At 39.5% G+C, this 12,938-nt stretch overlaps 1 protein-coding gene across 1 annotated transcript in view; it reads right to left on the minus strand.

Annotated features, from left to right (window-relative positions):
- Nucleotides 1–12,938, minus strand: part of LOC147706943 (uncharacterized) — a 355,595-nt gene that overhangs the window by 154,149 nt on the left and 188,508 nt on the right. The window contains exons 8-9 of the mRNA XM_086925597.1: nucleotides 9,697–9,759; nucleotides 4,183–4,248 (exon numbers count right to left, since the gene is read on the minus strand). Coding sequence (XP_086781723.1) covers nucleotides 4,183–4,248; nucleotides 9,697–9,759 — 129 coding nt within the window. The remainder of the gene's footprint in view (nucleotides 1–4,182; nucleotides 4,249–9,696; nucleotides 9,760–12,938) is intronic.

The raw sequence follows: 12,938 nt of genomic DNA on the forward strand, positions 1-12,938 counted from the left end.
CATTACGTATTCAGAGACTTCGTCTCGAATATGGGTTCCATTTTGTTTGTGCCTCCATTTTGTGTTGCCATCACGTAGGCCCGTGGGCCCGTGGAGGTAACCGAACGAACAAAGTTTCATGGGTTTCGCTGTTCATGCACTTATTAACGAGGCCTTTTCTTGACTCTAAGGTGAACTGTAAGAAACTGACATCGCTAAGCCAATTTTCCTTGGTTGATCGTTGTCTGAGATTGCCAATTAAAGTTCAGAACATCGTTAACTTTTAGGTTCTTTACACCTGCTTCATCTTGCTCGTTATCAGTCATTGTTTCCTTTTCTATGCTCTTTATTACATGCATTGTGCTTTCAATTATGGGTTTATCCGGCTTGTGGAGATGGGATTTGGGACATTCCCAATGATTAACTTTTGGTTGGGATATTGTAAACTGAACTTTTCGTCATGTGATACTTTGTTTGAGAATGTACCCCATTGGTTAGAATTTTGCGCAGTGGGTGTACGTTCTAAATGTGAATGTTGTGTATAAAAGGAGATGTCTTGCTCTACAAATTTGAGCAGTCTCCTGAAATATACCATGCTGTATTTTTAGGATCACTGTTACTGGCTACAGCTAATAAATTTGGTCTCTGACGCCACCCAGAAGTATTCTGTGCCTCTGTATACCAAGACAGGTGAATCCGAAGACTGGCGCTGCTGGGTTCTGAAAACCCGGTTCTTCACTGGCTTTGTCGCAAGCTTCAGCCAACCAGAGATCCCATTTCTAACAGAGTCCTCAGGGGTTACATTGTCATGTGTATTGTATCACACAGTTCCCTCAGATCATCAGAAGCGAACTATGCAAGTTTTATTGGATACCCATTGGAAATTCCTTGGGGATAGCACTGATTCTGTCACAAGTGCATGGACAGCTTATCCCCTATCACTGGTAAATTATACATATGTGTATCCTCCCACCTTTGGTAAAAGGGGAATTTGGCTTGGGATACCGTGGACCTTGCCCATATTATGGAAAACTGAGAGGCACAGGATATCTGGGATGTATGCCTGAAATGTATTGTGGAGATTTATGCCTTAGCAAAAGAAATATTACTTTGACAGGTTAGCATTACCAAGATCTGACTGGACTGTCACTCATGAGGCAGGAACACATCCTGCTTGTTGTCCTGAACTAAATAGTACTGATACTTATTTGTATCTTACTGTTCTGGAGAAATAGTATACAAAATGTTCTACATTTAGGGAAAAAGGATGACCCCAGTATAAAAGGATTGAGCACTAGATATGCTCCATTAGATTATCAAGGTCCTCTCTATGCACACCCAGGTTTTTATTTTCTATCCAATGGCAGGTATTGCAACATGTACTATGGTACAGAGGATTTGCCTGCGGGAATGGTGTTACCTCTTGGGGTACCTTGTAGGCATGGTAGACGAATATAAGATGGGTAAAAAGAACATTAAACAAGGAATTCTGCGAGAGAGTTACCAATTTAGAAGTTAATAACTATAGCAATGGTATTACTTTAGGGTATATCCTTTCTTCCATTATTCCATTCGGTGGTACTGCTATGGCAAGAGGTGAACGTGCTAGAGAGATTTTGGGTGTAAATTACAGATTTGATCCAATTGGACAGTGGCAGCATTACGGGATATCACCACTCAATAACAAAATAAAAGCATATACTTTATTCTAGCTTAGAATGATGGAGCATGCGCTGTTATAGGGGATCAGTGTGTGGTCGGCATCACAAATATGGAAAAAAATGTTACCCAAAATATTTTAGACATCTTGGAGAATGTTAAAGGCATGGAGAGTGACTATTAGAGTTGGTCCTTGTTTGGTCGGTGGGGTTGGATCTTAAAAAAGGTGATAAATGTCATTGTTTTCCTAATTTGCTGATGTGTACTGATAAAGTGTCTTCCCTTATGTTGCTCAAATTTGTGCCACTTATCTTACACCCAAAAGAAGTACAATTCATGATACAAATGCAAAAGTAATGCTACAGCAGGAGCTTGATACCCTCATGTAGTTGGAGGAGGGAGTCTTTCGATCGGATACTTACCTGGCAGATTCTATCCCTGATGTTACTTATGTTGCTAACGACTAATATTACATCTCCCTTTCAGTGAGCTCTATTCATATATTTATTCGTATTTGACCAATTATTGTCTATATAATAATGTTTCTCCTAGTTATTAGAATTGTAAAGACATTTACCTGATAGCACAAATAAAGATGATTTAGCATATAAATGCTAAAAGGAGGGTCTGATAGTATTGAAACGTAGTTTCACTATTTTACTCATGTTTTACCCTAAATTATGTTAGCATTTATATGTCTAATACAATATATTTGCATATTGTGTGTAAGATGTAATCAGTTGATTCAGATGTCACATTAGTTGGGTTGACATCTGTGCCACGATTTTAATTGTATCACTTGTCGGCATTTAGAAATGACCTATACCCAATGGCACGTAGTCCCCCTTATGATATACATTCATATATGCATATGATCACTGCTTCATGACAATGGTTGAAATATTCCTCTTTTTCACCATTCTTGGAGTGCTAGTGATAGAACTGAAATGTAGTTTTACTAATTTACTCGTGTTTTACCCTATATAATATGTTAGCATTTACATGGCTAATGCATTATTTTTACATATTGTATGTAAGACGTAATCAGTTGAGAAAGATGTCACGTTAGTTGGGTTGACATCTGTGCCGCCATTTTAGTTGGAGAAGACGCCATGTTTTGCTGCAATCGTAACTGTTACTTACACACTCGAAAGTGTTGTTTGCCCACTTACGAGAAATAGTCCTTGCTGAGTTTCGTTTCTTTGATGCTCTTGTTAGCTCGTTAGAGCATGCCTTTTCTCTTAGACCAAGGCCTTCTCCCACCTAGCCAGAGGGGAGGATAGGCCAGACGATCTTGAAATGTAGATAGCTTGTACCAGGCTGCAGAATCGAGACTTAAGTTCTGTACCCCTATTGTATTATGAAACCTATCAGTGTTTTCCCATGGTAGGCGGGTCTTTGTGGACTCTGCAACATACATAATGTAACTTTATACATGTTAAAGTCCGTCCCTCATCAGCCAACATAGGCGACTGGTCAGATTGGACTCCACTGCAGTGTATTTTATGAATAAACTAGTTTGCTTGTATCCTCTACTGCATCATCAACTCTTCATTCTTGGAAGGCTAGAGGAGGTTGAGAGTAGCGGGTGGCCCTAATTGGGTCACTTCCTTCACTGGTAACATTGTTTTGGTTCCTTCTACTAATAATTGCAGCACATGTGGTTTACACAAGAATCCAATTGCTTCAATAAATGTTTGAATTGCCTATTTACATATTTCTTGTGTCTCCCATTGGGCATGTCTAAGGTAAAAACAAAAAGATAGACCTGGGTCCATGATTTTCCTGAGAGGGAGATCAGAGTGGTTGTGTTCTAAGGTTTCAGACACCATGCGGTATGCTGTCAGGTTTAGGGGTCCTGATGGCACACTGTGAGCTAGCAGCCAGGAATTGAGCCAACCGATTCTGATGATATGAGTGGACTAAGTTCCCATATTTTTGACACATATGTTGCCCAACCACACAGTTTAACTTGATTAGTAGGAACCATATCACACGGGAATTCATTAATAGAATGCTTCGTAACCCTAAGGATGAGCCTAAGCTCATCAATGGAAGGATACGTTTTCTCTAATCAAAGTGCGAGGAACAAGGAAACAAATCAGGCTGCCCTTCCTTTGGCCATTCACGGAAAGCCCAACAACTAAATCTTTGCAGAGGTTAAAGATGGAAACACATTTACACAAGATGGTGAAATGTAACAAAGGTCTTCATAACAGGTCCAGCCACAGAATTCTGGGTTTGGGAGGGATGTTAATAAGAATGGGTGATTCTGAACTATGTATTTGGGAAAGGGGAAAATTAACTCAAGGTTTCAGAGACCTGCGGTTATAGAATGACAATTTTAACATGTATACAAAGGGAAAGTTACACTTATTTGGTATTTCAGATATCAATATATTTGTTCACAATTTGGCAAGGCAAGTACATTTCTATGTTGCTATTCTCTATAGAAATGGACATTACATATAGCCTTTAAATGGCGCAATGCTTGGATTCTAGACCCATACACCGGCTGGATGTTGAGTTAAAGTGAATGCTTACGTATTGAAATCCCATCTCTTGGATTTCTTTCCTCTTGCTCTTCTCGTGTTGGTTTCGATTTGTAGTCTGAAGTGCAGATGATAGTTGCCATTGGAGAATAAAAAAGAGAGGATTAAGAGTGAGTGCTTCTGCACTAAGGAGCCTTAAATTCTAGACACAACCTACACACACAGTGTCATTGCATCACGGGCACTGGTGTTGGCAGAGAGGGGCCAGAAGGAGTCCATGCCCCAGCTCTCTTAGTCCAAGTCCTTCCTTGGGTCCAAACACCATAGATGTTGAATGTGAAAGAGGCAACATGGGGAAAACATATGTAAAGAGTCTATTGAACTCATTTAAAAATAGGGTGCTGACATTTAACCGATGCAAAAAGAAGAAAATTATGAGCAATTATATGATATGATAGGGGAAATAATTGAAAGGATTGGGATGGAGGATAAGAGGGCACATCCAGACGATTCTGTTGTGAAGCTGGAGTCCAAATTACAGAAAGACAAAATGCTGCAAAATCTGCACAGAAAGATAGTGGTGGCTCGCCGAGGGAGTGCTGCGGGGCAGTGGGGCGGGGCTGGGGATGGCCAGGGTTGGGGGTAGTAGACGCCAGCATATGGCGGAGCGGAGTTAAGTAAATAAATAAATAAATAAAACAATTTACATTGCGCGCACTGCATCGCCGAATTGGTGTTGCAGCACGCGGAATGTAAATTGTGTTATTTATTTATTTATCTACTTAACTCCATTCCGTTGTATGCTGGAGTTTACTACCCCCCAACCTGCTCCTCCCCACAACACTCCACCCCCACAGCACTCCCTCAGCGAGCCGCCACTGCAGAAAGAGCCTAAAATGCATGAGGAAATGGAAAGAAATTCAAGACGTAATAATATGAGGATAGTGGGGATTCCTGAGGTCCTCAAAGATGGTGCAGAAGGGGAATCCCTAATCATGTGCATCGCCCACTTTCTTAGGGATTTCCCACTTTCTAGAGCATGTTGGAGTCCATACAATACCCTGAAATCAGGCACTGCCCCCAGAACTATTAGAGTTTTTCCAAGACTTTCTCAATAAGGTGAACATTCTGTCTAAAGCATATGAGAAAAGGTTAATTTAGTCTTTTGCTGGATACTGTTTATCCATATTTCCTGTATATCCCTGTAGAATATCCAGGTGATCAAGAGAAATGTGATTATGCCATTTCAAACTAAAAATAATTGGGCCAGATTCACAAAAGTAACCTGAGACAAAGTCCTAACTTTACGACTTTTGGTATTCTCAAAGGGCATTTCGGAGAAGTAAAGTTAGGATTTTGTCTCAGTTAAACTTATGTTTTGGTCTTAAGTTTAAATTTGTGAATACCGAAAGTCATAAAGTTTGGATTTTGTCTCAGATTACTTTTGTGAATCGGGCCTTTAGGTATTTCAGCTCCTATATTAGTCTTGACTAGTTTGAAAACCACTTGGCAGACAAAAACACATATATTCAATGAATCAGAAAAAGTTGACAATATTTCTATTAAAATTTAGAAAAAATTGAAACAATCATTGACTAAGTTATCATCTAAAATTTATCAGATGTAGACATTAATCATAAAAAAAGTGGATGCCTGTTATGAACTTTTAAGCTTCTTCTTGGGATGCTGCTACAGACATTGCCAAAGAATAGTAAATATACAAGCCCTCCCAAGGTCTCAAAACCCGATTAGATCTGCTGTACATTAGGTATGGGTGGGCGTTGAGTTAGGGAAAAGGAGTGAACAAATAAAACAGCAAAGGCAGTTTTGTGCTTGAGGCAGAAATCTAATAAAGTTAATTGTAAAGCTACATAGTTAAAAATAATCATTTGAGAAATGCTACCTTTACTGTTAAAGAGCTAAATGTCCCTACTATGCAATATACATGTAAAGAAGACCTCCCACATTTGAAACCAAGGTCGCTGATAGAATTGTAGCATTATTTTCATGCTTGGAGCCAAATCATCGGATACTGCTTTCAAAAGGCCTTGGAAAAGGAAACCACATTTTTTTTTAACCCCTCTTTCAAATTTGTCTATATTAGTATGTATAAAAATCAATGTCCATTAGGTTATTATTGGAGAACAAATTGGTACACTGGAGTTTTTATAGCGGTTCAGTACATGTTCTCTGCCTTAAACCCAGCTCCAAGAGAAACGCTTTCAATGACTTCAAGAAATATCATAATAGGCAAAGATTTTATTTGTATCACTTGTCTGCATTTAGATCTGACCTATAGCCAATGGCACGCGGCTCTCCGTATGATATATATTCATATATTCATATAATCACTGCAACATAATGGTTGAATTAGTCATCTTTTTCACCATTCTTGTAACTCTGGTAACAATGTTTTGTTTCCTTCTACTAATAATTGCAGCACATGTGTTTTACACAAAAATCCAATTGCTTCATACATGTTTGAAATGCCAATTTATGTATTTCTAGTGTCTTCCTTTAGGCATGCCTAAGGTAAAAAGAAAAAGGTAGATCTGTTTCTATGATTTCCCTGGGAGGGAGATTTAAAGTGGTTGTGTTCTAAGGTTTCAGACACCATCTGGTACCCTTCCGGATTTAGGGGTCCAGATGGTGCCCTGTGAGCTTTTTGCCAGGAAATGGGCCAACTGATTCTTATGATATGAGTGGACTAAGCTCCCATATTTTGACTCATATGCTGTCCAACCACACAGTTTCACTTGATTAGTAGGAACCATAGGGCACAGGAATTCATTGATATAAAGCTTTGTACCCCTGAGGACAAGCCGAAGTGCATCAATGGAAGGATGCTCTTTGTTTTCTGAAGCGCAGATCATAAACTTTGCCAGTGTAACTTTATATTATCCTGCCATAATAACTTCAGCTTGAAGTGCATTTGGGCATCTGGCTGCAAGGAATAGCTTTTTTTTCTTTGTCACTCAGGGCCAGCAACCATGAATGACAGCAAGTGATACCGTAGTCGCCTTGAGACATGGAGAACTTATCCACGTCTCTGCTGTCGAAAATTCAGTCCAGGCAATTTCAGCAGCAAGGTAGGAAAAGTGTGTGGCTCATCAGAACAAACAGGATGCAGCAGCATCGTGGGCGAGTTTGGTATTGGGAATATACCAATTGCTATGCGCAGCCATTTTTTTTGTTAAACCTTTGTATTGTTCACAAAGTTTTGATGTTAAGAAAAAGTATATGACACACTAATTTTCATAACTTTGTTTACCTCTTTACACACTTTTGATGCAAAGTTGATATATATATCTTTCGTGATTTCATGTTCATTTACTTACTTTTGCTTGGTTTATTATTGTTGCTGATGCTTAGTTCCTAGTACAGAAAAGTGGTAGCAATTCTGACTTTACCCTTAAACCTCGGGAATATAATCCCTAAATCCCATGTTGGTTGACCAATAACCTTTTTGAAGTTCAATGCAGAGAAAATGATTCTACTGCATCAAGTTTAGACCTGAACCTCCATTTTTGTTGGTCTCTCCTGCTTCACTTTGGCTCCTATATGAGGTAAAAGTCTTGGCCCAGCTGAATGCAGGGTAAGCGATAAACCTTCTAGAGTGAGTGCAAGGTGCCACATGTTAAAGAGAGGCCTATTGGCATCAACAATATTTCATATTTTAATGACCTTACAGCCACATATTTGCACAAACAATCCAGTTTTGGGGTTCCTTCAAATAATATATATTTAGAGCTTGATTCGCTGCCACAATTAGTCAGCTCGGGAGTCACATTTCCTATGCCCTGTCCGGTGCCCTGTCTGGTTTAGGGGTCCGGATGGTGCACTGTGAGATAGCAGCCATGAATTGGGCCAACCGATTGTGATGAGATGAGTGGACTAAGTTCTCGTATTTTCACACATGAGTTGTCCAACCACACAGTCTTACTTGTTTATTAGTAACCATATGGCACAGGAATTAATTGATATAACGATTCGTACCTCTGAGCTGAAGCGCATCAATGGAAGGATGCTCTTTGTTTTCTCTGATCAAAGTACGAGGAACAAGAAAACGAATCAGGATGCAGTTCCCTCGGTAATTCACAGATGCCCAGTGACTAAATCTTTGTCCAGGTTAAAGATGGAAAGACATTTAAACAAGATGTTAAAATGTAGCAAAGGCCTTCATACCAGGTCCAGCCTAGGTTTCTGGGTTTGGGAGAGATGTGAAGAAGAATAGGTGATCCAGAAAGATGCATTTGGGAACGGGAAAAAATCAACTAAGGTTTCAGAGAGCTGCAGTTATAGAATGACAATTTTAACTTGTATGCAAAGGGAAAGGTACACTTATATGGTAATGTGGGCTACGGAATAGCATCAGTTGCCTTTGAGTAATGTAAGCCGGGTATTGCACACAGGGCATGGATGAAGACCTTGCCACAACCCGAGTGTCCACTGCGCACAGCTGGAAACTCTATTCAGTGGGTAGAGGGAGACGGGCACTGGGCTCAGCACATGGGCACAGCTCATGCACAGTCTGTATCCAGTGTTTGCGAGGCATAGGAATGCCTAGATATTAGGACAGATACAAACATTTTGGTTACAGGGCATGTCTGAAGTTTATAAGCTTTGAATACAGTGGTGGTATGATAATACAGCTGAGATTTAATGTTGCAAAATCAGTATCTTTTAGGTTTCAGATATTAATAAGGTCTTTGTGGCAGTGGTTTCAACAACTATATTTTGTAGGAAATATATTATAATACATGAAAGTCTGCAATCCTTGTATTAAAACCTGTCTCTAATTTTCGTATTGCAATCCAATTGTGCTGTGTCGTCATCCTGTAATGAGAAAATGACATAGCTGCTCAGCCGTAATAAATTATTAGAGCTGAATAGTGACATCATAATGTCAGATGCCAGAGTCAGCAGCCAAGGTGAAACCCAGGCCACGGAGCATTATTATAGCTGCAGTTTAAAGAAGAAAAACAACAATTGGCTTTTCATTCTTATGGTCATTTTTCCTATAGCAGGCAGGAGCTACCTAATGCACATAAATCGTTGTACAAAATGGGCATATTGAGTAAAAACTCTACAAGTTTCAACACATGTTGAGCTACAGCATCTTTTAATCAGACAGTCTAATGTACAAGTTTGTAATTCTTGACTGCCAGGTGAATTATATGAGGCATGGTTTGGCAGGGATTTTGAAATATGGTGGGTGATAATCTGGCCAGAGTGGTAGAGTCAATTACCTCTGCCATCCTGACAGACGGCAGACTGTTCATCACATTCCATTTGAGGTCCTAACTTCATTTTCAAAATGCACATCCTTCTCTCAATTTCCTGTCACAATATTTACTTTCTCCCATAAAACTAGTTTCTGAGTAATTTTGCAGAGCCAATGGATATTTCAGAAACCAATATATCTGTTCACAATTTGGCAAGACAACTACTTTTGTATGTTGATATTCTCTATGGAAACAGACATTGCATATTTCCTTTCACTGGGGTGCTGATTGGATTTTAGACCCAAAAAACAACTGGATTTTGGTTTAAAGTTTATGCTTACGTCTTGAAATCCCTTCCCTTGGATTTGCTTCTTCCTCTTCTTGTGTCTGTTTCGATTTGGGGCCTGAATCGCAGATGATAGTTGCCGTTGGAGAATAAAAAAAGAGAGGATTAAGAGTGAGTGCTTCTGCACTAAGGAGCATTAAACTCTAGGCAGAACCTACACACATTCTCATTGCTTTACGGGCAGTAGTGAGGGCAGACTGGGACCAGATGGAGCCCATGCCCCAGGTATCTTTGACCACATCCTTCCTTGGGTCCAAGCACCAGAACTGGCAGGGAGTTTTTCTAAGACTTTCTCACTAAGTAGAACATTTTGTCTAAAGACTGTAAAAAAACAGGTGAATTTAGTCTTCAGCTGTATACAGTTTATATATATTTCCTCGCTATTCCTGTAGTTTGGCTAGGTGATTAAAAGAAAAGCGATCATGCAAATTCAAACTAAATATGTCTACCATGCAACAAAAATTTAAAGAAGAGCCAAGAGGCCCATAAGAATGAATGGGAAGGCATTCACAAATTGCGATTAGCATTTTGCGAATCGCAATTTGTGAATGCATTTTCAAGGGTGCAGAGGGGGTCCCCCCTGCAACCCTGAAATGTAACTTTAAGTGCAAGTTTCACACACACATGTCCCAAGGACATGTGTGTTTTTAACATGAAACTTTCAAAAATGCATTTTTGTGCATTTTTGAAAGTTTTCGCAAATTAGCATGAAGGCGAACTTCATGCTAATTTACCCCTTCCTATTTGCGAATTCGCAAATTAAAAATGATCATGCATTGCATTTAAGAAATCTCAAATTGCGATTTCTTAAATGCAATCGCAATTTTAAAAATCGCTACATGGTTGCGATTCCTAAAATTGCGAAAAGCATGATGCAGCCCAAATTTGAGAATTGCATTCGCAAACGGCCGAACATTGAGATGCGCACCGTTTGCGAATGCAATTCTCAATGATGCATATGGGCATAAGTTCCCATACTTTGGCGCATATGTTGTTCAACCACACAGTCTTACTTGATTAGTAGGAACATATGACACAGGAATTCATTGAGATAATGTTTTAAACCCCTGAGGATGAGCCGAAGGGCATCAATGGAAGGATGCTCTTTGTTTTTTCTTAACAAAGCACGAGGAACAAGCTCGCTCTGCCATTCACAGAAGCCCAACAACTAAATCCTTGCCCAGGTTAAACATAGAAATACATGTAGACAAGCGGTAAAATTTAGTGAAGGCCATCAAAACAGGCCCAGCCACAGGCTTCTGGGTTTCGGAGGGATGTGAAGAAAAAGGATGGGTGGGCAAGAAAGATTCATTTGGGAATGGGGAAAAATCAAATAAGGGTTTGGAGATCTGCAGTCATAGACTGGCAATTTTACATTGTATACGATCGGGAAAGTTACACTTATTTGGTATTGTTGGGCCTAAGGGTTAGCATCAGTTGCCATTTTGTAAGGTAAGCCAAGGCATTGCACACAGGGCATGGATAAAGACGTTGCCACAACCTGAGGGTCCACTGGGTAAAACTGAAAAGTGTATACAGTGGGTGCCAGGAGAAGGGCTCTAGGTTCAGTGCATGGGTGCAGGTCATGCACAGTCTGTATCCAGTGCTTGTGAGGCATAGGAACGCCTAGTGATTAGGACAGATACAAGCATTACAGCTACAGGGCATGTCTGAAATGCTTAAGCTTTGAATCCAGAGTTGGTATGATAATACGGCTGACCATTAATGGTGCAAAATCAGTATCTTTTAGGTTTTGGATATTAATAACGTCCTTGTGGTAGTGGTTTCAACAACTATATTTTGTAAGAATTATATTATAATGCATGAAAGTCCTTGTATAAAACCCTGTCTTTAATTTTCGTATTACATGCCAATTGTGATGAGTCAAGTAGCCCTGTAATGAGAAACTGACATATCTGCTCAGCCAATAATATATTGTTACAACTGAATGGGGACATCATAATGTCAGATGCCAGGGTCAGCAGCTAAGGTAAAAGGCCAGCCATGGAGCATTATTGCAGTTGTAGTTTAAAGAAGGAAAACAAAAATTGTCTTTTCATTCTTTTGGTCATTTTTGCTAAAGCAGGAAGGAGATATCTATTGCGCTTATGTTTTTGTTCAAACTAGGTCTGTTGAGAAAAAAACTCTATATGTTTCAGCACATTCTGAGCCAAAGCATCTTTTAATCTGACCTACTTTAAACTGATTCTAGTGTCTTTTTGTGACAAATTTCTAACTGCGTTCTTGCAGCTTTTATTTCACAATACAGATTGTTCTTTAATTCGTCATCTCGGCAAACATAGAATCTCTTGTATGTGAAAGATACAGATACCAAAGATTTAAGCAGGCTGTTAAACGGTTGATGGATGGCCATGCATTGTGAGGAATACAATACTCTCTGCATTATATTAAAAGAATACCTAGGAATTCTATGACTGTTTAAAGAACATCATCTGTGACTGGAAATGCCCTTGTGGCATACGGCCACATGCATCTTCCCGGCCTTTTGCGAATTCCAAATTGCGAAAAATAGGGAATCGCAATTTGGAATTCGCAAAATGGGATGCATGTATATTTTCGCAAAATATTTGCGATTCTGTAAAAATCGCAATTTTTACCGAAACGCAAATATTATGCGAATTCCAAAGAGCGAATTCGCAATTCCCATTGATTCCCATGGGCCAAAGGCCCATAGGGATCAATGGGAAGGCTTTAACAAATTGCGATTTTCTTTTTGAAAATCGCAATTTGTTAATGCATTCCAAGGGTGCAGAAGGGGGTCCAAAGGACCCCCCCCCCCCTGCACCCCAGAAATGTAATTTGAAGTGCATGTTTCACACACACATGTCCTAAGAACATGTGTGTCTGAAACATGAAAGTTTAAAAAATGCATTTTGGAGCATTTTCAAAACTTTTCACAAATTACCACGAGGTTCAACCTCGTGGTAATTTGCACCTCCTAATTGCTAATTCGCAATTAGAAAAACAATCATGCATTGCTTTTAAGGAATCGCAAATTTCGATTCCTTAAAAGCAATCGCATTTTTGGAAATCGCTAAAAATAGCGAATTTCACAAAAATGCATGATGCATCCCAAAAACCTATTTAGGAAGTGCAAACGGCTAAATTTACCGATTCGCACCGTTTGCACTTCCTAAATAGGTTGATGCATGTGGGGGATAGAGTAGAGAGTACTGTACCATGTAAATACATTTCCATGTTTGCTTTAACTGGTTG

Source organism: Lissotriton vulgaris, chromosome 6 (genome assembly GCF_964263255.1).
Source record: "Lissotriton vulgaris chromosome 6, aLisVul1.2, whole genome shotgun sequence".
Classification (NCBI taxonomy): Eukaryota; Metazoa; Chordata; class Amphibia; order Caudata; family Salamandridae; genus Lissotriton; species Lissotriton vulgaris.